Source organism: Phaenicophaeus curvirostris, chromosome 2, assembly GCF_032191515.1.
Source record: "Phaenicophaeus curvirostris isolate KB17595 chromosome 2, BPBGC_Pcur_1.0, whole genome shotgun sequence".
In the NCBI taxonomy this organism is placed as follows: Eukaryota; Metazoa; Chordata; class Aves; order Cuculiformes; family Cuculidae; genus Phaenicophaeus; species Phaenicophaeus curvirostris.
The window spans coordinates 403,395-430,284 of NC_091393.1; the positions used below are offsets into that span (position 1 = coordinate 403,395).

The window sequence follows — 26,890 nt, forward strand, 5'->3', positions numbered from 1 at the left end:
CCTCATTGCAATTAATGTGTAAGGTCATGAAACTGAGACATATACAGCTATTTTCTAGCTTTGCCAAGTGCTATATAGCTCAGCATGAAATTCTGTTTCACAAGTTATCAAAAAAATACACTGTGTAAAGCTTAAAATCCCACACTTACAAATAACTTAGTTAAGCTAGTGATGTGCCAGGTATTTCCAATGTGTTTATGCATTTATTTTGAGTGTGGCTCAAAATCTCCAACACTTTGGTCTGGTTTTTGTAGCTAGGAATAAATATACCAAATAAACAGTCTCCAAACAGGAATGAATTTATCCCATAGCTTTTCATGTGGCCCAAGCAAAATGAGAAGCGAGGCAGAGAAGTCTTGACAGATGAACTGGACTTCAAAACTGTGCTACCATGAATTACTTGAAAATGCTATGTATCTCTGGTCATTTAAGACTTTTCATAGCATGATATGGATGATTTAATGATGCGCTTGTCATGAGTGCAGCAGCTACAGCATCCCTGGGGAACTGTTGAAAACATTCAGAAAAACATTCTGGCTTTATGTTGAAGAAACAGTAGTCTTCTTTTTTCTTGTTAACATCATGGCCAGAATCCATGTTATCCTGTTTCTTGACTTTGCTTTGACAAAATAGTTTTGGTCTGGAAAATGACCAGTTTTACCCTGAAGAAAAATGTTTCTGTAAAATTGTAGGGAAAAGAGTGAAGTCTGAATTATGGTACGCTTGCAGTTTTGTTGCTTTTTCTTTTTCTTCCTTTTAACTCAAAAACCAGCTTTCTGTTTTTATCTGAAATGGCTTTACTGGAAAGTATTTTCAATGTCTCTTCAGACTTCTGTAGGGTCTACAGCTGCAGGAAAAAACCAAAAAACAGTATAAGCCTATTCATTGATACTTTCAATAATAACTGTGAGCCAAATTCTGCTCGTCCTTTTTGATATTAGGAAAAGTTTCTTCTGTACTTTGCAGTGGACATGGCAATGTACAGTCCATCCAGTAATACACTATTTTGCCATTGAACTAGGAGACAGAAGCACCGGCCTATCAATTGCTTAAATGAAAACCTAACCTATTCACAACCCCTACTCCCTACATAAAACCAACATACTGGACCGTGTGCATGTTTTATAAGTGGTGGGGTTTTGATGGGAACCTACCTAGCAGTGGTGCTTTTTCTACATGCAGAAATTGACTGGCACAACTATAGCACAAGAAGCTGTTCTCTGGAATAAGGTGTATACTGTCTTACAAAACAGAAGGGACTTTATTCCAGAACAAATGTGGCATTTTCTGAACAGTAGAATTATTTAAAATCGCTTTCTTAAGTGGTATTCACCTATAGCTGCTGACATGAGTACTTCAGAGCCCTATAGCAGTGGTCGCCAAACAGTATCTTGTGAATAACATCTCACTTACGTGATTCTTTGTAGCCCTGGAAAAGAAAGTCAAAACTGATGCTGCTGCTGCTATATTGACAGGGAGAGCAAGTTAATGTGATAGTTTGTAGGCCAGGTTGCTGCACGTTTTCCCTGGGTGGTCAAGTGTTTTGTATCACTGCTCTTTAGATGTTGCAGGTAAACTTAATCCTTCAATTTGCTCTACTTTCTTGTAAGAGATAGAACAGTTGTCATCTTTTCTGTTGATGCTTGGTGATGCTCAGGATGTGGTATGCAGTTCCCCATACCTAACTGAATTTATCCTTTCTGCATATGTTTAAGTGTAAGAAGCCTTGATGAGCAAGGAAGGTAAGAAAAGGAAGTCAGTGAACATCAGCTGTGCCCTCTGGTGATGGATGTTTTGGTCTCCCCCTGAAATAAATCTGTTTGCCTGACTCCTTGAACAGTGCTGTAGGTCACCTCATCCCACATGTCACCATGCTTAAGGACATACTTAACTGCTGCCCAGTCTGTAAAATGTTAATTATTTTGCACAGGAATAGGACTGGTGATCGCTGACCTGCTGTAGCATGTAACTTTAGGCAACGTTGTTGGAAATACATAACCCTCAGGTTTAGATGAAGACACATTTCTAGAGTTATTCAAAATGATTAAATGGCTATGAATTCCTGCTCAGTGCTTATAGTGCTCGTAATTGTCCATAACTTGGTGAAGGATTTTTCAGCTTACCTGTGATGGTAAAGCAGAAGTGAGTGACTCAGCACTGTGGTGGCTTGGATCCTCTTTCTTCAGCAGAACCCAAGAGAATCACTTAGCGACTGTCATTCCCCAGCACTGGGCACCCCAGTGATAGCTTCTGAGCTCTTTCAGAATAATGTGCTTCTCTGAGAAATATGTGAAAGTAAAAAACCAAGTATTGTTAGCTGAAGTGTTCTTGCTCTGGATCTTCTGGGACTTCAGTTCTAGAGGAATTTTAGGGGAATTCTGGAATTTTGTTTTTCCTAGATAACTGTGGAAACCTTTGTTGAAAGATCCTTCCGCTGAAGAATATTAATAACCATCATCTTTCACTAACCTGAATAGCCAAGGGGAAAACCTGCCTCTAAATCAGTTTAAAGCAAGGTATATTAATTGGAAAAGGAAAATAAAGCTTTTTCTCATGCTGAGTTTTACCCTTAAAATGTCACAGATTCCAGAGACCAAATGTACTCAAGTATGGAATTTTCTGTTGATTTCATGTGAAAGTTACAAGAAGGAGTGATAGACCTTGGTCAGTTACATTCCAGGATTCCTAAAAGAAAAAAATGCAATTTTAGGAATTAATTAACATTTTTGCCTTTAACTCTTTTCCAGTGTACAGTGTTTCTTTCCCTTCCCTACATGCTTGATGGAATCATTTTGACTGTAAAACTTAATTGGCTTAATGCAGTTTGGCATGACTGTCACCTTTTTTGAGATGAGATAGGAGATTGCCTCTCCAGTGCTGCTTCAGCAGCCAACCTCCTCCTACTCCATTCCTAGCTTATGCAGGGCTGGGCTGGCTTTGGAGGAGTTGGTGATTGTTTATCAATCTATATGTGACCTCTGCCATAAGAAGAGCAGCTTCAGCGGGTGCTGTGATCTGTGGCACAGCCACCAGCCTAGCTCTGTCCATTCTTTTTGCTTTTCTTTCAGCCCTGTCCCCCCCCACCTTGGGCTCTGAGAGCAAGGGCAGGAGCTTTAGCATGCGTGGCAGTAACTGCTGCAGTGAGGAGGAGCAAGTTTAATAGCAGCACAGCATAGGTGAAAAAAGGGGAGTTTGGGAGCCAGCGGTGCCGCAGGTTGTGCTGCAGAAAGGTAAATGAGGGAATCGTAGAATCATAGAATGCTAGGTTGGAAGGAACCTCAAGGATCCATCTGATCCAGCATTTTTAGGGGATATATAGTTTAAATGAGATGACCCAGCACCCCATCAAACTGAGCCTTCTAAGTGTCCAGTGTAGAGGAGTCTACCACTTTCCTGGGGAGATTATTCTAATGTTTAACTGGTCTCATGGTAAAAAATTTTCTTCTCAAATCCAATTGGAATATCCAGAGGAGCAACTTATACCCATTACCCCTTGTCTTTTCCATGTGACTCTTTGTAAAAAGGGGGTTACCATCCTCTTGGTAGACACCCTCCATGTCCTGGTACATTGTAGTAAGGTCTCCCATGAGCCTTCTCCTCTCAAGGCTGAACAAACCCAGCTTTCTGAGTCTTATTTCATCTGTTGGGTGTCTTAGTCCTCTGATCATGTTAGTGCCCCATCTCTGGACCCTCTCCAGCCTGCCCACATCTCTTTTGTTTAGAGGGACCAAAAATGAATGCAGTATTCCAAATGCAGCCTGGCAAGCGCTGAGTAGAGTGAGATAATGACTTCTTTATCACTGCTGGTGATGCCCTTCTTGATACACCCCAGCATCCTGTTGGCTGCCTTTGCTTCTGTAGCACACTGTTCACTAATTTTGAGTCTGTTGTCCACCAAGACCCCTGTGCCCTTCTCCATAGACCTGCTTTCCAGCCAGATAGAACGCAGTCTCAGCTGCATGCCAGGGTTATGTATTCCCAGGTGCAGGACCTTACGCTTAACTCCACTGAACTTCATAAGCTTCTTGCTATCCCAGTCTTCCAGCCTATCCAGGTCTTCCTGGAGGGTAGTTTTTCCCTCTGGAGTGTTAGCTTCCCCACTCAACTTGGTATCATCTGCAAGCTTCATCAGGTGCTCTTGATCCTAACAGCCAGGTCACTTATGATAGCATCAAGTCCAATATTGGTCTCTGGAGGACCTCACTTGTGACTGTTGCCAGATTGTGACAAGGGTCAACAAAGACCTTAGACAAAACCATAGACCCTTAGACAAATGTTTGTAGTCCTGTATATGTTCTTGTAACAGTGATGGTACCCTCTTAGATGAAAGAATACAATGCAACAGATGTCTTTGGTTGGTTTGTTTATTTTTTCAGCTGCAGACTACTAGTAGGATTGTAGCAGATACCCAAGAAAGACGTGTGTACCAGAAGCACCAAGTCAATTGCTATTCAAGATAAGGGCTGTTTTTCTTTTCTTAGTGATACTTTATCCTGTAGTTAAATCAGCCCTGAAAAGACGACCAATTGCCCAAGCTTCATCACTCAGAGTTACAGCATGCAGCTACTCTTTCCACAAAATTGGAAACAAATACAAGGTAGCAAAGGAGTATTTGTTTCCGTCTCTGTTCACCTCACAAGTTACATTGAAAATTTCCCTAGAAAGAGATGTAATTTTAAGAGGCCGTCAGAGGAACTTTAATTGCACAGTCCTAAAACTGAGATGCTAGTGTTCACTACAAACCATTTTTCGTGTGAAATTGATGTAAGATTGTGACTCAAAGAAAGATACCAAGTCCCAAGACAGGTTCTTTTGCTGTAGCCCGTTGTATATTTACCACAGCGATTTTAATAAGAGAGTACAATGCAAGAGTAGAACTATTCTGAGTGGTTTTGTTTGTGGCTACTATTATATCTGAATATAACAAGCATAATCTATATAGATATAGAAGTGCTGCATAAACTCTATATGATGAAAAAAGAAAATTATTTGAAAAGAAAGACTTTGTGCTGTTTATAAATTATTGTCTTGAGATAGCTTGTCATCAGAATCTGACATTTAGATAACTGGATATGCCTGGAATTACAGATTATGTATCTTACTTGTCATTTATACCAGCTAAATTGGATTTTTTTCCTGATGCACTGTCTCAAATGCTCCTCTTCATAGCTAAATCGAAGTGTAACAAACTCCTAAGTTGTCTTTTTTTTGTGCGTTTTGAAAATTTGTTTGGTAATTTTGATATGGCATCATTGAGTGACAAAAATTAATTTAGATGTACCATGTTTAGGTGTTATCTTACATAAATGTTTTTATATGCTTCTTGTGTTGCTTTACAGAAGGAATGCTTTAAAATGTTGTGATTTGATTCTTCTGCAAGCATAAGAGGCCTGATAAGACTGGAACACCAGTGCTACAAAATCACTGTTGCATATGGTAGTAAGAACTTGTAAATGTAAGTTAAAGATGCTGTGGTATTCAACTTATTTTAATACGGAGTCTGAAAGAGCCATTGTCCTAATACACAAATGTGCACTGGGACCCTGGTCAAGAACAGTATATTCTAGTAGATTTAATATTAACGTTAGATGAAGCACACCAAGAAGTAACATGTTTGCCCTCTCTTTTATTGCTAGGAAGAAATTTCTGTCTAATATGAAGACTGCCTACACTATTTTCATTCTTTTATCAAAACAGGCTTCATGGAGTCAATTCTAAAATGATCAATAAGGAGAGTTATTTAAACTTCTCTCGTTCAGAGTTTGCACCAGGATTGAGATTTTCTATATACAATTTATTATTCACTGACATTTACAAATTCTTATTTTTTTATTTCCAACTTCTCTCTAACTTTCAGATGCACCCTTGACAGTTATCATTTTCAGTCATTATATCTGGAGAGCAAGAATTTGATTACTTGGACTGCAAACTTTGATTTGATCTGCTCACTGAATACAGCTGGTAACTATCCTGCTGTAGTGTTCAAGTGCCCTAAGAAGTTGCTGTGTTTTCAAAGCAGTCATTTCAGTACATGAAGGGACAGGACTGTTTTGTAGCACTAGGCAGTAGAATTGTGTTTCTGTAGAGAGGACAGTCGTCTTCCAAAAGTATACACCTTCCACTGTGGACCTGAAGGTTCACGTTTGATTTTTATCAGCTTCACTCTCCTGCTCCATTCCTGAAACTTGTAACTGATTTCCAAGTTTTGGGGTTTGATTTGGGTTTTGGGTTTGGTTGTTTTTTTTGTTTTGTTTTTTTTTTTTCTTGTGGTTTGCTACTAAACCGATGTCCTTTTTTATAACGTGATGAGTAAAGGAATAAGCTGGGGGGCTTGTTGAGGCTGAGGAGGGCTCTGCTGGTTCTCTGGTCTGCTGACACAGCAATGTTCCTGCAGTTCACTTTTGGGGTGGAGCGCATTTGGAGTGAGCAAATTACCAGTTTTGTTCTTTTAGTTTTTAAAATATGGTAAAGTTAAGGATGGGAAGCTTAAAGTGTAGAAGAGAATTTGCTGTAGTGTTACGAGCCTATAACTAAAGTTATACTTCAGTACCATGTATTGTTTTGGGAGTTGAACTAAAAGCATGCCTGTCAGGTTGGACAGGCAAGTCAGGCTAGCCTCTATAGATATTGATAGCCTTTTTCATCACTGGCTTTTGCAGGTTTATCTGAAGAATTATCCAGGTTATAAAGAGCAGTGTGTGTGTGCTCTTGAGTGGCTTTCCAGCTTCTAAGTGACTGAATAATGTTTGTGGCAGGAGATGGTGGATCCACAATTTTCTTTCAACAGAGGCACCTCTCCTGAGGCTTGACTGTTAAGGGACAGCACTGATGAGCAGGAGAGCGCATACCAACATTTTCTGTGAATTTTGTCTTGCCTCTGGGTCAGGCTGTTCATTGTGTCTGGAGATTTCTGTACAGTTTCTACTTTCTTTCAATAGATTAAGTGTTTTCAGTTTCCTCACAGCAGGGTTCTGTGTCTCTGCAGAAATTTGCCATGAGAAGGGAAGACCTTTGTGATGGTGGGTTTTTTTTTCTCTTGAAGAATGAGTAGCCAAAATAGAGTAAAGCATAGAAACAGATACTGTTTTTAGGGGAGAATCCAATTTCTTCATTTTCTGCTTGTTCTTTATTTTTGATCACTGACATTTCACCACAAAATCCTAATCATGTTTCATTTTAGAAACCTCAGGATCCGCTGTGGCCGGCCTCATCGGCAGAAGGGAGACATATGAACACAAACGCAGAGGCACCAAAAGGTTCTAGCATTCTAGCTGGCTACCTCATAGTCTGGTGAAGGGAGAAAATTCAATCTCTGGAATTTTTTTTGGAATGTCATCTAACAGTGCTAAAAGTAGTATTTGCCGACTGGCAAAAGCAAAGTTGGTAGGTAAAGAAACTTGTTAAGAAGGCTGTGGATTATAATTGTAGTGGTTTTGTTGTTTTTTTCTTTTTTTTAAAGCTCTAATATGTAATTCCAGTGACATGCTTCTTAGATATGTGTACATTTTTCATTTACATTTTGACATTTAAATTTACATCATTTTATGATCCTGTAATTTTACAGCTCATCTTACATATGCTTTTTTCAATGGCAAATTAAAATCACAGATGAAGTGCGCTTAACTTGAGTAAAGAAGAAAAAAACTGTTTAGTGGGATGTGGGGGGGGGGAGTCATAGCACACAAACATATTCCTTGGCTGCAAGCTTGTATGTGCAAATTAGGCTCACTTATGAGAATGACCTTTTTCATTTTTTTCTTGTGCTAACAAATCCCAAGGCAAGTACATATGGCTCCTTGAAGTATTAAAATGTATCCCACTGTTGGCATGGTAGGAACACAGTTTGTAATACTCAAAAACTTGCCAACAAACTGCATTAAAAATATCAACTGGACTATTGGATTTCTGGTGAAAATTTAGCAAGTTTGGTAGAAGCACTTTGACTGTGATCCAAAGTTAAGTTCTATCCTTCAGATTTAAGATAATATGGTAGAAAAAAAAAGTTCTTTGTTTATCTATTTTGCCATGCTCTATCTCTTAAAAGTATATAATTTTTTTAAGTCAGGTATCTTGGAAGCATTTTCTGCTGAAGTATTTGTCCTAATGATTGTCTTCTAAAAGATACTTAATAATTACACATCTACACATTAGAGATAATAAAAAGCACCGTTATATGTAAAGTAGTGGTAAGAAAATTTTATTTGAATGCATGGTGTAATTTTGACCACAGGTAGCCAAAAAGAAGAATAGAACAGGCTGGCATTTATCATAAATGTAAAATCTTTAGCAATCTTAGTATGTTTTCCAGTATTCAAATTGTCTAGAGAGTATTTCATTCATCATATCAAGTGTAAGCTCCTCAGTTACTCAAATGATTGTATGCGTAAGTAGTACAAAATGTCTGTTTCTAAAATCTTATAGAACTATGTAGAAATTGAAATGAGTTTCAAGGCTGTGCAGTTGTTTTGAGGTGGTAGCGCTCTCCGCAAATTCATTCTGGTTTACTTACGGGAACATTTGTAGTTGCATGTCATAAGCAGAATGTAGTTATTGTCATTGTGGGGATTAATCAAGTCACGGCACATCAGGCAATGTGTATATTGGATTTTGTCTTTTCCACTGTCTCATGTGAACTGAGCGAGGTCAGGCATAGTGTTTAGCTAAAGTAACAGCTGGGGAAATGGTGGAGGTAAAACCAATGCTAACAGGTAACTTGTTCCTGCAAGTCAGCACTCTATGAATATTGACAAAGTATCAGTTGGGGAAACTGCTCCATAGAAGCTCGTAAATTTGGGATGAAAGTTTTAAAAGGATCCTGAAATCTGAGATTTTACTTTTTTGTATAATTTTTTCTGCAGACGATGTAGCACTGCCAGTTCTGTGCAACAGTGGTTACATATTTTCTGGAACATTTTGATTTTTTTCAGAAGGTGGTGATGATTTCTCTGGTCCACTTTTATTTTTGCTAAGGTCTTGCTTTAATTTTCTGAGCGTATTGCTAGATGTAATCCTGAAATTATATTTGTATTTCATTCCAGGGATGCTTTATATAACTGAAAACCTAAAAGACAAAGTAATAGAATACTGGAAATCATTGTCTTATTTCATAATTGTATTTGCAGACTTTTTTTTTTCTGAAATGTCAGTACACTTGAGAGCATAAAAAGCCTGGGAGTTGCCATAGTTGTCAGTGAATTATATCTTTACATAGATTCCTTTTGCCATTGACAGTAGTAACAGTTGCTTTTTGGTACAACTGAAGAATATTTGAAATAAAAGTAGAATTATTTTCAGAAGCATTTGACATCCTTTGTCAGTAGTGGGGTAGGACAGTGTTGGTTTGGATAACATTCTGTTGTATGGCTGCGAGCAACATTTTGTTGATCTTCATTCCAGACAAATTAGAAATAATTTTATTTATTCTTTTTAGGATAAAAGTTTAGATATTTCTATCACAATTTTGAATTGCAGTTAATATGAATTGAAGCATTAAGCAGAAACATTCTTCCAGGCTTTAAAGAAGGAATAGATGTTCTTCAAAGCAAGCTGGACTTCCTGTAGCAATTTGAGTTCTCATTTTTCATGTAACAAATTTTATCATAATTTGTCTAAGGTTAGACTACTACTGAAAATGCCAATCCTATTCTGAGTTACTGTCAAAGAGAACTCTTAGTGTTGCGAGCCACGTGGCAAGAGGTATGCTATGTTAGAATAAAATATCAGGTACACCTGGATAATTTACATAATAAAAAATGACATGTAAACTGCACGTAAAAAATATTAGTGTGTTCCTGCATATCACACACAAAGGTTTCTCCTCACTCCCACTCCACTTTTTCTCAGCGAAGCTTTAATATCAGTGCTGTATTCTGTTGTCAGAGCCTGGCATTTCATTTTTATTTGCCTGTCTATCTCTTGGAGGCAGGATCAGATCAGTAACTTAACTTTCCTTCCTTGGGACTTTTAATTCTGGGGTAAGTTTGCTTCTGGCATCTTCACCTTGAGCTCTTTTAAGTTTTCCGTAGGTGGTAGACATTGGAAAATCTTTACTTTCAGATTGACTGAAGAAGATTTCTCTATTTTTACCTTTCCTAATATGATGTTTGTCTTGGAAATTTTTTCCAAGGCTTATATAGTGAATAACAGGTTTCCTTGTACTGTAGGCGCTCGAAGTGGTAGATACACTTCTTTAAAGCAAATTGACAAGTCTGGCATGTCATTCATTTTTCATTTTTCTTTAAATTCTTGATTCTGCTCCAAGAATGACATTTTAGTAAGGTGCTCTCCATTTTGCAGTTCCGGAGTGGCTCTTTTTCCTCTGTTCTCAGTGCTGCTTTCCACTTGTTTGCCATGCAGTTGAGGTTGCTCCAGTGGGTAGAAGCGAGGCTCCTGCTTCACATTCCAGCATTGCTTCCTCTTGCCAGTTTTTTCTCCTGGACTTCAGTAATTTGTGCAGACTAAATTCCTTTAACTCTGCCCTTCAGACTTTGGCAGCAGGCAGTCCAGGAAAAATTGAGGTGGTCAGTACCATCAACACCTTTCCTGAATAACTGCATAACTAGAGTACAGCAGCTCCATGTCTGTTTTGTTTGTGTTGGTGTGCTCTTTTGAAATTGTCCATCTTTTTGTATTATGTCATATGTCAATGAAGCTGTCGGTGTGAGGGCTGCGTTGTCTTATGTTACACGTGAAGCCTAGAATACTTTTGAATGATACAAAACATGTTTTTGCCTTTCACTCCCCATTCCAAATTTGGTGGTTCTTTATACTTTATGACCCTTCATAAAATGCTTGTTCTGGTTTGCCAGTCGTTTTAAAGGGACTCTGTTAAATTGAAGTCTAGTTTTTGGAATACTAGTTAAAGGTTTTACCCTTATCTGTGTACTTCCAACTGTCTTTGTAGTTTCCCAGTTTCTTCCTTACCCTTCTTAAGGGCAGGAGTGACATGTGGTTTCTTCCAGTCCTTGGGAATCTTACCTGATCACCATGACATTTTGAAGATTATGGAGTGACCTGGCAATAGTACTAAGTAGTTTCTTCAGCATTTGCAGGTGCATCCTGTTGACTTGTGCACATCAGGTTTGTTTAAGTGTTCCCCTAACCTCCTTCACCTGATAGCGATCAAGTTTATATAGCAAACATAGAAGATTAACACTGTTAAATCCCACTGTTTCCATGCTCCAGGTGTTATGATGTAGCCAGCAGGTGAACAACATTATTGTAAAATGACACAAGTGTGTTAGGATTACTTGAATGTTGGTCACAGCAGCAGACAATTACTTGATCCTTGAAGGTACAGACAACAGGGACTTTTTGCCATCTGATTACCTCCTTCTGAACAGGCTTGTACAACCAAACTGAATTTTATGCTAGTTAGCGTTGGGTATCTGCAGTTTAAGCATTTTGGAAACTGTTGGGATTTTGGCAGAACGGACCCCACTGTTAAGTTGTATTTGGGTATGATTTTCCTGGTATCAAACAGCTAAATATAACAGTAACAAAATAAAAAAATGCATGTGATGATCTAGGTGTTGAACTTGTTGCTTACTGCAGCCCCATTTGATGTGCGGGAAGACTTCTTACCTGTAACTTGGGACGTTTGTGGCTCCTCTGTGCATGCTGAATGCTTGTTATCCTCTTGATCTTTGCCAAACCTATTCACATCTTTGGTAGCTCGTGCTTTTCCTAACTGCATTGTTGGTTGTTTCATGAAGTTGAGTGGATTTATAGAGTTTTGAGTTGTGCGGAGATTTTTGTGAATCACAAGCTTATTACTGATTACTGCTGTGGTATTGGTAGCAGATCGGGTAGGGGCAAACCTGGAAATCTGTATTTGGAGTGAAGAAAAGCTAACTTCCTAGGTATTACTTTTGTCCTTGAGATGCTACTGCTTAGTGGAAGAAACACAAGACTTTACAAATTCTCTGCTGTTTATTTTTTAAATTACTTTGTGGGGACTTTGTTTGCAAGCAGTGATTGAAACTGGAAAATAGCATGAATTTCAGTGGAAGTTGGATCAGAATTACTGATACTTTTAATAGTTTGATGATAAAGTAATTTGTAATCTTTTTAGACTACAGGTGGTACTTTGATCTAGAATGTGTAATTTCTTCTCCTGACATTCAGTCAGTAAAACTGATGTGAGGTTTGCTTCTGCCTTGCTTGTATATATATGTATTTTTTTTTTTTTTCCAGTTTATGGTATGAAACTGATTAGCTGAAACATTAGAGGAATAAGTTGAATCTAATGGCAAGAATGTATGTTAGTTTGCACCGCTAGTCATTAGTGCTTCAGACTTTTCCAGGGAGATGGCAAATAAGATGCTGTACCAGCTCGAATGTTCTTGATACTTCCAGCCATCTATAAAACAAGAACACTTGCACATGGTGTAGTATAGCTATAATTCAAAGATTAAAATGCAAAAATGGCCTGCAAGAATAACCTCTGCTAATTATGACATGATAAAGGTGAGTTTAGACTTAGCTACATCTTCTCTGAATAATTCCAAACATAATACAACAAAAATATAATTATAAAATATGTTTTAATACCAGTGGCTGTAAATCTACTCACATTTCTGTTTCCTATTTGAATTAATTATTTTGATCCCTGTCAGATTCATATTTGTGGTGGTAATGTACCCTACATGGGAAATGCTGGGAAAACATTTATAAAAGTCTGTGCCAACGAAGTCTGACTCTATAGACTACAGTGACTTCACTGTTGAGAATCTTCGTGTGTTTATGGAAAAAAAGGTACTAGTTAAGCACGTCAGATTTGTAGATTTTGTTGCTCAAATACGCAAGTTACTTAATAACTGCTAATACACAAGATAGAGTAGTACAGCAGTTCTATTGATATGCTGGCAAGGAAGCAAACATGACCGGTCTTTACCATCTGTTTATAATGCTATATAAAGAAGACCTTACCGGTTGTCATGGAAACCAGCATTTCCAAAACCACAAGTGTTTGCTTAAAATCTCAAGCCCTCTAAAGTCTTGTCTTTTCTGAGGGAAAAAGAATAGAAAAATCTCTAAAGTTTTTCAGTGATTTTTTTTTTTCCCCACTGTAAAATGCTTTCAGCATTGTTGTGCTCTAGCTTGTTTCATGACTTCATAGATTTAAAGCGTGCCGCTGGTAACTCAGTGAGCTTATTGGATACTTAGCAATGGGCCAGGAAGAGGGAGCAGACATTTGTTGTTGTTTGTGTTTATCTTTGTAAAAGGAGATTTTCCTGTTCAGATAAACTTGCCCGATTTTCATATTGACACAGGAGTGAAAACTATGGAATGTGGGTGGAGGTCACATTGAAAATAGCTCCTACTTAAGGAAAAACCCAGATTCATCTTAATTATTAGTGTCAGACACCTAGGTCTTACTGAGAAGAGACTCTGTAGAATTAGTAATCTAGAGAAAAACATCAAAATTAAGATTATACTGGTAAGAGTTATGGTCGAGGCTTGTCTGTATTCTCCACTATTGGCTTATAATTGATTTTTTTTTTCTTGAAATAAACCCTTGAAAAGCCTTCAGTGTATAGTATTTTGTCATAGTGTCTGGAATTTTTTTATTTCTTCCTATTTGTGACTGTATGTACATACTGCTGCCTTGCATTCTGTCCTAATTCTCCCCTGTGTTTTAAGGTGCTTTTTTCCCCCACCACTTTATGAAAGGCTTCTGCTGTGTATAACCACTTAACTTCAGCAGGTAGTGACAAATCTGTAGTTAGAAGAGATGCTGCATTTGTACTAAAGGTGCTGGTCAATTTTCAACCACTTAAAACGATTTCTGTTTCTGTTTAAAAGGAAGATTTGTATTTACAGGGCTTAGTGTGTATTTGGCTTAAGCTAATTTAAGTGAAAACAATCCATTGAAAGCACAGAACTTCAAACCTCTTTTTTACTACCAGTAAAGAGCCTTCAGTGGTTTTAAGGGATAAATATTTGTAACAGATTAATCTGACTAATGCTGAAGATCAGTTAAGTTGTTATTTAGATACATTGTTTAGTACAGAAGGTTGTAAGAACTTTTAAGATCATTCTGTAATGACAATACATATCCTAACATATTTTTATGTTGTGTTTCACCCATTTGTAAAACATGCTGTGGGCGTTTTCAGTGTGAGATAATGGCCAGGAGTTGACCTATTTCATTGTTGCATTTTCCTAGTAGAGTGTATTTAATGCAAAATACATTTTCATGACAGGCTTTACAATTACAATATTGCTGAGGTGACACTGGACCTCTAGAGGTGTCTGAATTCATTAGCCTTGTGCAGCTAATCATATTTCTGTCATTCACAGAACTCTTGAAAAATGTTTGTATTGCTTTCACTTAGCAGAATATTCCTGTGTCCTGTGTTCTCAAAAAGATAGTCTTGTGCTTGAGTAGACTTGTTGATATTGGTAGACATCGGGGTGCTAGACCTCCCACAGAGTTTAAATAAAGTAAATATTGATGGAGAAATCGGACACACAGAAATTGGGCTTCTGTGTAAGTATTTGTGGTTAGAAAAATAAGGGTGCCAGACCTGCAAGCTACCGCTGGTCAGAGTAATTGCACACAGACACTAAACTGTATTTTCTGGTATTAGCTTGCCTACTAGCCACATCACATTCCGAGATCAAGTCAAACATTGACTAGGAAAAACAGCAGAGACTGGCAGTTGGTTTAAAAATACATTCTGGTAGTTTGTTTTGTGTGGTGTCTTTATTGTCATCCTTAAGGTAGTCCATTTTGCTGTGCCCCTACCGCTCATCAGATCTAATGGGTGGAGGGTAGAGTTATTTTTAAAAAAATCAAACAAACCCAACCTTTTTTTTTCTGATTAATCAATATCTTTGAGATAAATCACTAATTATGCTGCCCATTAGTTTTATAGTGGTTTTTTCCATGTCCATTGAAGGCTGTTTTCAGATCTTAAATGATCATGCAACCTAAACCCAGTTATTTTGAAACTTTAGTTTGTTGTGCCTCTTCATTCAAGTGATGAAGTTGATAGTTCCCTTCTTACCAAGCAAAACTTTTTCCTTGTTGTCCTCAGCTATCATAGTTTTTGTAGAAAGTTGAGAGTTCAGAATGATTTTGTTTGGTTCAGTTTTATTAAAGCAACTCCTCCCACTGATCCTAGGGCATAACCTGTCCTAAAGAAAGTAAGTACATCAAAAAATCTGTAAAATAATGTGCAAGTATGTAGCCAGTCTTCATGGCAATGGTTCAAATAACCTCTGCCTTTGAGAAACTGGGTAAACCTACTAGCAGGGTATGGTGGACTGATACAAGTATCTAAATGGGGTTCTGCAGGCTTCACGGAAAACTTTAGGTTTCTCTTTCAGTAATTCAAAGGCTGTGTTGTCTTCTAGGAGCTGTAAAAGCTCAGGTATGATGAAACAAGTAACCAAGACGAAGCATCACTATTTGCTTTGCACTTGCCTCAAAACTTGTAATTTCTTAAATTTATCTTTATGATAAGATTTGATTTTTGTGGGATGTTGTCCATTTGAATCTCCACAATGTTATTTAACCTTCCAACTTTTATAGTTGCCTAGAAGGATCCATCTTTTGTGATCATTAATGTCTTTAAAAGGTTGTTGGAATTTTCTTCTTGGAAGTGCTACTGTATGCAGAATACCATACGTGCAATATATTAATTCCTGAAGAAATAGGTACCTGTAGCAACTCCAGAAGGAGATCAGTCCCTCTTCTGATCTTGAAGGGTGCTCTGGCTTTTCCTGTAAATCCTTCAACAAGTTGTATCTTAAGACTTTCTCTTATGAGAAATTAGCTCTGGGAGTGGTGCCATTGACCCCAAGTTCTGTGTGCCTCCTACCCTTCTAAAGCATGGATTTTTTACATTTAGTCCATGGGATGTTCACATTAAGTAAGCAGTGGAGTGATGAAACTTTGCATGACATTTTTCACCTTTAGTTAACAAATATTGCTTGTAGTAAACAAATTCCCGTGAAAACTGAGCAGCTATTTTCTGCTGTCACAGAGTCGCTCAGGTTGGAAAGGGTCTTATGAGCTCTCCTCAGGAGCTTCCTGTTCTAGAAGGTATGCTCCTGCAACTTTCTTCCAAGATGAAGCAACCAAGATTGTCTTTGTTATGTTTCTTTTCAGTTTGTGAAGAAAATATTAAATATTTTTAAGACACACCTTCAGTGGATTTCTGGGACTCTTGAATACTTAAATCTCCTATAAGCTGTATTTTAAGTGTACATTAAGTGATCTTTAGGCACCCTCCCCAGATGGGTAGGTGTCTGAGACTTAATAAATGCAAGAAAAGCTACTCAGGTCTGTAAAGTTCTTTGCATCATGAAAAATGCTGTGGCTTTTGTGGAACTGAGCATTTTGAGGCCTGTTTTTCAATGAAGGCTTTGGTTGTGAGCCATGAAGTATTCTTAAGACTGCCAGCCAAATGGAAGCACAGATACAACACTGTCTATAAAGTTATTGAGCAACTATGCCTGTAGAGGTACAGCTGTGAACCTACAGATTTTAGGCAAATACATCCTCACTGGGCACAACCATTCCTCTTTTGCACGTGACCAAGTTACCATCTGGTGTAGCCTTAACTATCCAAACACCACATCATGTCATGGTTGAAATTATTCAAAAGTTGCTTCATATCATAAATGAAGGCTGTGCTACTTCCACATTGCCTTTTTAATTAGGATTTTATTTTCTGTCAAGTCCCTTCCAACCCAAACCACTCTATGTTTTGGTTTTTTGGGTTTTTTTGGCTTTGGATGAAGAGCCACTTCAGGGACAGGCCTCTGTCTTCTTCACACCAGAGTCCTTTTTGGGTTTTGTCCGTGAAATCTTGTGTTTCTTTGTAACTGGCTTCACAAGGCAAATGGGTTGAGGCCTCTCAGTTGCTCAGGGGTGGACAGAGGAGAAGGGGTATTAGGAAGACCTCCCTTGTCACCTGCCCCAAGGGCACATTCCTGCAAAGCAGGACAGGAAGGTCAATTCCCCCAAGCCTGACCTGAGCCTTTCATTACACAGGTCTGCTTTTACCAGATAAACCCTTTGATTACTAGACAGTTACACAATGGTAACACAAACCTGGTTTTCAGGTAAAGAAATTCTCCCAGTCCTGAAACTTATTTTCTTTACAGAAAGATGTATTTAGTTGTCCAAGTGTAGGAATAAGTTTCTGGAATGCACATGTTCTTATCTGCGTCCTCCAGTGGGCTTTTAAGTTGCCATGACTTGTGGATTTCAGAGCATCCCTCCTCCTGTCCTTTCCTGTCAGCTGGATATTTAATTTGAATCCTATTTTTAAATTGTGTTCTCCTCACATGAAGTTAGTTTGCCTTCTTTCCCCCTAACTGAACCATGCTCAAAGCGCATGTCATGACGAGGCAGATCTCCATCTGGATGTGGACATTGCAGTCGACCAGGGGTTTCAACATTATAAAGATGGGTTGTGCAGAAGGGGATTTAATATATACTTGAAACTTGAGTAGCAGGTGAAGATAAGTCACTAGGCTGCTGTAAGCCATGTACCAAACAAATCAAATTGCATGCTCTGAGTATTTAAATGTATGCATGTGTGAGTGTGGTCGTATGGTCATGTAGTGTATCCTATGATTCAGATAAGTGCACCTATAATCCATTGGTGTAACAACTGTTTAAAAAATGAGTATGTCAGAGAGTTTTCTCTTATTTACTGCTGACAAGTCATTAATAAAGCAAATTGGATAAAAGCCCTGAGGCTGGTAGAACTCTTGCATTTCTAATAAGGAAGCCGACAATCTCACCGAATAGCTCCATGCCTTACCTCTAGTGCTACATATAGAATTGTCAGTTACAATTAATTTTGAGAGAGTGTTTTGGGTTTGTTTTTTTTTAAATGCACTTGTAACTGTGAGTGCATCCTGATAACCCTTCTGTATTCAGCAAAATAGATGTTGCTTTCCCCAGATAGTACAGATTTAAAACTGTATTTACTGTGTCACAGCTGGGATTGTCAGTTTGAACAGAGGGGTTTATTTTTCAGAATGGTTTGTATTTTGATGGAAAACTAGTCTGTGTTTTCAATGCCATTATCCTAGGCTTATGAATCTTCTTCATCAGCATAATTGATTTTGGTTGTGTTACAGGCTTTCCCAGCTGCTTTTTATTAGAGCGGTGTGAACAGGTGATTTTTTTTTCCCTTTTGTTTGACATCTGAAGTGGAAAGGTAGAGGAATGGCTGAGCACTACCCTATGTCTCTCCCTGTTTTCCTTCCACTCCTAGTAAACAGAGCTTGTGTATGACCTGAAACAAAACAATTGATCCTGTCAGTGGGGCACTTTCAATAAAATGCATGGAAAGGAAGGGCAAAATTGCCAGCAGGGTGGGGAGGGCAGTGATCTATTCACTTCAGCCCCTACCAGCAGGTAGATTACACACCTGGGCAACATTGGAGGGTCTCCTGCTGGCCTCTCCTGTTGGGAATAACTGATGAAAAGGCTGCAAATCCAACAGCTCTTGTTTGCTTCAGTCATGAGCAGAACATTTGGGAATACTAAAAGCATTTGACTGAACATTTAACAACTCCTTTTTGACCCTTCCAAAATACCCTATCATGTCTGTTTTTATTGGAAAATCGTTTTGTATTCTTGATGGCTAAATTTGAGCTAGCACTGCTGCTGAGAAGTGTGTTCTCTTCTGCTACACCTACTTGCAGAGTCAGTTGACTTCATGGTTGCGTGTGAGGTTTTTTTTGTGCGGGTTGTTTTTTTTTTTTTATTACTCCCATTTGGTACCATGAAATTTCCCCCATGCCCATCTCTTACTTACAGTAGCTGTTGTCTTTGCCGTATTTCTTCTTTATTGTTTAATTTCAGAGCTTAATTTAATGAAAAAAAAGTGGTAAGAACATTAGCTGGTTTTGTCTCATGCAAATAATTTAAAAATCTCTGCAGTATTTAAACAAGCATGCTCAAAAATATGAATGATGCTTGCAAAAAAATAGTCAATTTCATTTTTTATAATGAAAGTGTAAATTACTGATGGAGTCAAACCTGAAAACTATGGGAGATTAATATTTTAACTGCAAAGTCTAATGAAATGGCTGCACATGTGGAGAAATGCACAGAGCATTAAGTGAAATCCTCATGTTTGCTTGATTTATTCTCTGCAGCAGACGGACTCTGGTAGTAGGAGGTGTAATTTGCAGCACATTAGCTATTAGCCAGTGTCATTGCTTGAGTGGGTGGTGTGAGTCTCTTGTGCTGTACAGTGTCGTATTGCGCATGTGTCAGAGCCAGGCACTTCTTCCCTCGGCTGCAAGATGAATATTTTGTCAAGTGTTCTGTACTTAAAACTGTGAATCTGCCAGTTTTCAAATGGGTTATTCTGTCACATGGATAACATCTAGAGTAAATGCTTTCGGGGCTTTTTTTTTTTTTTTTTTTTTCTTTTTTTCCTTGAATCCTTAACATTTTGCAGAACCGAATTGTAGAAGTATTTCACTTTACCTACCTTTTTTGTTATGCAGTCCCCTGAAAATGAAGTATGTAATTTGCAAGATACCCAGCCTGTAACTTGGAGCATGCAAAATTGTGCTAATGTTTCTTTAGGGTACCTTGTGCATGTATTTATGGTGTTCAGCAGAGGTTTTCCAGAAGAGTCTCAGCTTGATGCGTCTCTTTTCTGTGTGCATAATTTCACTTGGGTTGCTTTTAGTTCACTTTCTTTTCCCAGAGGCACCTGTCTCCTGCCACATACCCATCAAGACTAATTGCACCATCTGGAAGACTTTCGTGTAGCTGTTACTTGTGCAGAATACCTCCTGGGAGCTTAATTCAGAATGTGAATGTGACCCCTGAAGCCATGTCAAGTAGCTGCACTGGTTTCTGGTATCTAAAGGATGATCACCATAGGCTTTATTTGTTTCAACACTAATGCGGTTTGCTTTAGTGTGGATATGTTACATGTCAGTAGCACACCTTCAGTCATGTTTTTGATGGAATTAGACTTTGACTACTGGTTTGGTAACTCATAGAAAATCCTGTCTAAAATTACATCTAAACCATATGTAACAAATAGGCTCTATGATTAGGAGTAGAAATGACAGACATGCTGCTCCTCATTATTACACTATTTCATTTACATGTCCCGTTCTTCCTTTCCCCACATGCAGCTGCACTTCTGGTTAATGGTTCCCTGCTAAGAATTCAAGGCATTTGTTGTAGCAGTGTTGCTACTCCCCTGAACAGCTCTGAACACTTGTTTTTGTTATTGCTGTGAAACTGAATATTTTCAGCACAGGTAACTTTCTGCATCTGTTCCTCATCTAGTCTGAATCTGGCAAAAGCACAGCAATGCTTCAGTTCCAGTGCTGTCAATCTAGACAGAGGCTTATTTAAAGGCCAGCACTTTATAATCGTGTGGTGAATACCTTTCTTCTCTACTTCTGTAATACCCTGTCCCCTGGCAAGCTGTGGAGCACTGGGCGTGAAAAAAAAAACCAAACAGTGTTCTGATTGTTAAAAATATCAGCACAATTTGCTGCATTTGGGTTTTTTAAAAAAGGAGCGTTATTAATTTCTCATGGGATCTTGCGTTTAGTAAGGTATTTTACCAGCATAGCTGTGTGGAAAACCAATTTTTCCTAAAACCACTTTTCTTCAAAAATAATAGAATTGTAAATAGTGTTAGGGAAATATATGCGTAATTTGTGTGCTTGTAAGTAATGTTGTTAACTGAAGTTCAAGCCAGAGAAGTATTTATACCACCACAAACAATTATCAGTTCTGCGTACAGGATACATACACACTATGTATTATTCATTATATGCATTTTCTGAGTTTTTTGCCTGACTAGTTTTGTGTCCATTGTGGCTCTGACTTTGGAAATCTATAGATTTTTTAAGTGTTTAACTTGCCTTGCTGCATTGTCTTAACTGTGTATTGGAATCTGGGAAGAAAAGTTATTTTGTTGTGTACTTAGTGTGCGTAAAGATAGGCACGTTACAAATTTACAGAATACTGAAAGCAAGTAGCTATCCTCTCCTCTTTAAAACCCCTCACTCTATGTATCCTTTATGCAAACTATGGGTGGACGTACAGGATGGCATCATGTGCTCCCAGGGAGAGTTAAGCTCGCCTGGGTTTGGGTGGTTGGGAAGTGCTGCCGGACTGATCTCCAAAAATAAATCATTGCCTGCTCTGGGAAGTTATACAGTATCTTCCTTTGACTAGTTCTTATTGCTGTTTTATGTAGGGTTTGGTTTGGTTGGTTTTTTTTAAAGGACCTTTGAGGATGGAAGAAGTGAGAGCTGGTGGCTCTGTGGCATGGTTTCTCCTCAGGAAGTTATGTTTGGATCTTGTGCTAAAACCTGTGCTGAATGTCTACCACTAAAATATTGATTATCCATGTTCTCCTAACTTTCAGACGCATTTTAATTGGTTTATTTTAATATAGCTAGCAAGGTAATGTGTTAATTACTATTTGTATTTTACTGCTCTGTTAAGAGATAGTAATATTTAATTGCATTACTGCAGATTAGGATTGGTGGATGATGCTTCTTTCTGGTTAAATTTCATCTTTGACTGCAGATATTTGGTAGCTGCTTGGTTCTTAAAACCTCAACGTAGTTGAACCAGACTTTGTTACTGCTTGAGGCCATACACACTTTCCCTCCCTTTTGAAAATGTATTTGATACCTTCTCTAACACCACAACTGCCCACATTACTGTGAGTATGGGGTGTAGTGCTGCTGGGCTTGGTATTCCCCAGCCCTAACTTTTCCTGTGTAGGCCTGCCTTTTTAGTCCACAGGTGAAGCAAGTGGGATATGGGCATATTAGAAAGGCACAGAACAAGAAACCATAGCCTGGCTTGGCTCGTTAGACCTCATCAGAGCTAAAAATATTGTAGGTTGTGGTAGATAGCCGTACTGGCCTCCTCTTATGGTAATTGTTAGTCGTGTTTGTAGGCTGTAGCTGCACCAAGTGTGAGCTCAGGGCTTCTCTGGAGAGGGAGGCATTAGTCTGGAATCTGTGGAGGTGTGAAGTTCAAGCCCAGTAGCTGTCTCATACCACTGACCTGGGCAGACCCTCTCATTCTTCTCCAAGAGCTTTTTGAGATGTATAGTTGGGGCCATTTCCCATCACTGTAGGAAAGGTTGTAAAGACTCAAGAAAAAAGATGAGGTTTGGGTTTTTTTTTTTCAATAGCACAAGAGCTTTCACACAGAAAGGTGTTGCTTAAATAAATTTTTTTAAATGTTTATGGGCAGCCTGTTCCAGTGCCCAATGACCCTTTCTGTGAAAAATCTTTTCCTAATGTCCAGCTTGAACCTCCCCTGGCGGAGCTTGAGGCCATTCTCTCTCATCCTGTCCCCTGTCACTTGGGAGAAGAGGCCAGCTCCCTCCTCTCCACAACCTCCTTTCAGGTAGTTGTAGAGAGCAGTAAGGTCCACCCCAGCCTCCTCTTCTCCAGGCTAAACAACCCCAGCTCTCTCAGCCGCTCCTCATAAGGCCTGTTCTCCAGCCCCTTCACCAGCTTTGTTGCTCTTCTCTGGACTCGCTCCAGAGCCTCAACGTCCTTCTTGTGGTTGAGTCACCTTCCCTGGAGGTGTTTAATGGACGAGTGGATGAGGTGCTGAGGGACATGGTTTAGTATTTGATAGGAATGGTTGGACTCAATCCGATGGGTCTTTTCCATCCTGGTGATTCTATGATTCTATGTCTCTGCAAATGAAATAGGATACTGAGGGTATTCTTACATAGTGAAGTGGTCTAAATGTAATGAAAGTAATCCAAACTTAAAGTTACTTCTGCTGTTCTCTTTCTTCAAATGTACTTCCAAGATCAACATCTTAGATGTTCATTCAGGTGTTTTAAAGACAGTTCTGTTTTGACTTCCTTCAGTTCATTAGGGCTGCAGTTATGATCTGAAATAAAATTAGCTGAAGTGCTTAGTAATCTGTGATGTAATTCTTCATATGATTTATTTAACAAATAAAGATGACAAAAGATATGGGCTCTTATTTATTGGAATTTAGTTTCTAAATTTAATAGTGTCCAGAATGTATTATTCTTTTTTCTAGATATTTTGGCTTATGAACATAGGAAGTAGGAAGCAGCTTGCCAAGGACAGGAAGAAGAATACAACTGAAAGCATTGCAGTCAAGAAGGAAAGCTAAGCTTGCTTTAAAACAAGTTAATTTCTGAGATACTCTATCTAAGTGGTCATTTAGAATTGTGGTTGATGTGTTTTTTTCGGGGCAGTTTCCTTCTGAGCCCAGCTCTACTTTGTTTATCTTTAACTTTTACTTTGTCTTTTATCAGTTTCTGCCAAGTCTATTCCTAGTGTACTTAGACATGTTGTATGTATTGTGCAGTATGTTCATAACCACTCTTATCTAAACGTTTTTCTTTCAGCAGGTTATAGATTTTAGTTGTACTTTTCCTCCTTTCCCTTTCTTCTCTTGAAGTACAAGGCTTCTTTGGGGTTTTTTGTACTTCAAACAACAAAATGAAAGCTCTTATGTTCCTGTCACAGTAGATCACATTGAATTGTTCTGAAATACTCCTTTCATGACATGACATGAAACAGAATATAATCTGCTCCTTGGAAATAAACAAGATTTAATCCTGAATACTTGCTTTTCTCTGCAATAGTAGTATTTCATTGTAACTGTCAGGTAAAGGATGACAAAAAATCACAATTAATAATTTCAGCTTATTTCCGTGCAAGTGTGTCTATTAAAGATGTGATGAAAAGATGGCAGCCTGAGATCTGAGTCTGTGTCTCTGCTTTGGTATGACCAGTGAAAATGGATTGGGAAAACATGCTTTTTCTTCTTTCTTTTTTTGCAGGGGGTTTGTGTATGATAGCCGAAATAATTTACAGATGCGAGGTTTGGTCGTGTTGCTAATTTCCAAGGCTGCTGGACCCAGCACAGCAGATCTGTCTTTCCAGCACAACATGGTCAGTGGAATTTATTCCAGGTATGTTGTAACTTCCTTTAGCAAGGTACACCAAGGTACAAGTGTTGGGCAACTTAATGGTGCTATTGAAGCATCTTAAGTGGCCTGTTCAGTTGTTAAGGAAGATCAGTACTAACCTAATTACAAAACTTTATTCCTCAGGATTATTATAAGCTTTCCACAGAGGAAAAACATTTCCTACTTTCTGTATATAGCTCTTATAATATCCATGCCTATGTCTTAAATGTGGCTTTTGGAGACAACCTGATTAAAAACATTTGGATCAAGATAGTTGTTAAGGTTAATTTTAGGAGGTAAGGGGGGGTGGGGTGGGGAAAGTAAAGATCCTAGAGAAATATTTTTGAGTATTTTCATTTTGACTTACTTGGGTGTTACTTAGGTACACCTTCTTGCTAGAAATTTCAGAATCAGATTACCAGTCTTGGGTAATACCAATTAGTTTAACTGAGCACATAAGTTTTGCGATAGCCCCTTTGAAGGATATTTTCCCACGAGACAGCAGTGCAGAATAGTTTTTACCTCCCACGTGTCACAGCAGAACTGAGCCTACCATTAAGTTTCCTCAGGCTCTCGCTGAGATAATTCAGCTTCATCAAGCTCCTAAATATTTTTTTAAGTATTTGAACTGAATTACTTAATACTAGTAGCAACAGCAATCAATGAGTGGTTGCTCTCCTTCATGTATTTGACAGGTAACTGTTCCACTGAAGTAATAAGTGAGATTTTGTTGAAAAAATTTAAAATTAGAATTTTTTAAATGTTTTTGAAAAATGATGAGCATTGCTTGGTTGAGGGAACAGACTGTTGTATTTTCAATGAATTGTCTTTCTGACCACTGTGATGTATTAAATGAAAATACACAAACTTAATAATGTATTTGTGTCCTAATTTTTTTAGAATTGTAAAATTGAAAAGACCAAACAGAGATGTTCAAAGATATGCAGTATCTGAAAATAACAGGAGGAAAATATTTATAAATGGGTACAGACAGAAATGAAATAAGCCAGGGGAAAAAAGACAAGGCTATAAAAGAGGCTTGTTATGGAGAGCTGTCCCCTTAGCTGTTTAATTCCATTCTTATTTTGTTTCATCCTTAATATCCCCTTAGGGTTGTGAAATTTATATTTATATGCAAATGATTTAGAAAAGCATAATTCTAGTAATTCTGTATGAAAGCATAATTCTAGTTAGTTAATTATGGCACAAGAAGTGTTTTAGTTTGTTTCATGAATGATTAAAAAAGTTTACATTAAGTATGCATCATAAAAGGAGAGAAAAAGCATTATTTTTTGGTAACTGAGTTCTTGAGTATGATGATTCTGACCGTGGAGGTAACATTTGAGCATTTAAAGCTGCCGTTGGGAAGGTGACAAGTGGAAGTATTCATTAAGGAGCAAATCAAGACCTTGAATTCATAATGAGCCAGTTGGTGTAAACGGACATTACTGGAACTATTCCAGTCCTACCAGCTGAAAATCTAGCCTAATAATCTAAGTTTGAGCAAGTCAAAAGCCATTACAATACCTGGTTTGGAGTTGCAAAGTTACTCCAAATATGAAGCAGTTTTGAATACACCCACACAGGTTCACTTAAGGTTCATTATTGTCTGCAAAAAGTGATAACTACGGAGTTGTTAAATTAAATGGATTTTCAATGACTCTAAGTTTGTAGCGTGGTGTAAATATGAGCAAACTGGTGCACAGTAGGAGAACACCGATGCATTGTTTCATTTTGTGCCAAAGTGGCCAGTTCTTGCCCTGCACTGAAGTCACTGTGGTCTTTGACTTTGGACTCTTTTATTTATTTAAGGTACCTTTCCAAATATGCTCCATTGTATGAAGCTAAGAGAACAGGCAGCTTGTAAAACTGTGATCTTAAAGGGATTTTGTGATTGTTTTATTTACTACAAATAAGTGTTTTACGAACTGTTTTCTCCTAAATAAGAACAAAAAGACATAGTTTTCTATCAGTACATTTTTTTCTGCTATATTGATTACAGTGTAATTACATACGGTGTGTATATTAGACATACATATTGAAGGCAAAGTATATCCCTCAGTGATATAAGTGAAGAAACACGCTTAATCCTTTGTTGTTCATATAAGTCTCCAGCTTTGGAAAGTATTTTTTGAAAATAGGTTCTTGCAGATTTTCAACTCAGCTGTAAACTATACAGCTCCTTTTGTTGCCATGCCATAGAATTACTTCATCTTTATATATAATATTTTGCTGGAAATATTATTTCTGGCACTGTAATGAGGATCTTCATTGCCTGATACTTACGTGCTGTGAACGTTATATTGTGAACTGTTAGCTAAGTTAAGGCTCACTTGATTTTAGGGTACTTAGTAGTGATTAATTAATAGTATTCCTGAAATCCGAGCATGAGCTAAGTTATTCCAGTATTTGTCAGTGATTGCATCAACCCAGTCTTTCTTTTCCCACTGTTTGTATTGGAACCAGCTCTTCTGCTCTTTTTAAATATTCAGCCCCACAGAGGATAGGGAGGTTACATCAGGCTGCTATATCTGGTACTACATTAAATATACGATCTGTGACCAGGAGGATGTAGCAGTGTGATAATTATTTAACTTAGAAACCACAGAAAAACATTGTGGACTTTTTAATCTTGGAACCTGGCATGTTCTGCGTAACCTCTTCTCTCTGTTTCATATTCTTGAATCACAATATAAGCAAGCGATACAATGACTGTAATTAAAACAGAAAGACACCGAGAGCTGAATTTGGAATAGCAATTTTTTATTTTAATCCTATTCTCCTGTTCTCTAGATGTGTTAATTCATGAGACAATTGACCTAAATGTATAAAAATAGATCAGCTAGCTGCTTAGCTGGCATCTGTTTTTTACTGGTATACAATGGAACAAAACTGATGCCTGCTACCAGCGAGCAATCCTTTCCAGAATAATGAGGACCACA

The 26,890-nt window shown here is 38.1% G+C and overlaps 1 protein-coding gene across 1 annotated transcript in view; it reads left to right on the forward strand.

Moving 5' to 3' along the window:
- LOC138717589 (all trans-polyprenyl-diphosphate synthase PDSS2-like) overlaps positions 1 to 26,890 on the forward strand; it is a 121,256-nt gene that overhangs the window by 24,556 nt on the left and 69,810 nt on the right. The window contains exon 2 of the mRNA XM_069851119.1: positions 23,820 to 23,951. Coding sequence (XP_069707220.1) covers positions 23,820 to 23,951 — 132 coding nt within the window. The remainder of the gene's footprint in view (positions 1 to 23,819; positions 23,952 to 26,890) is intronic.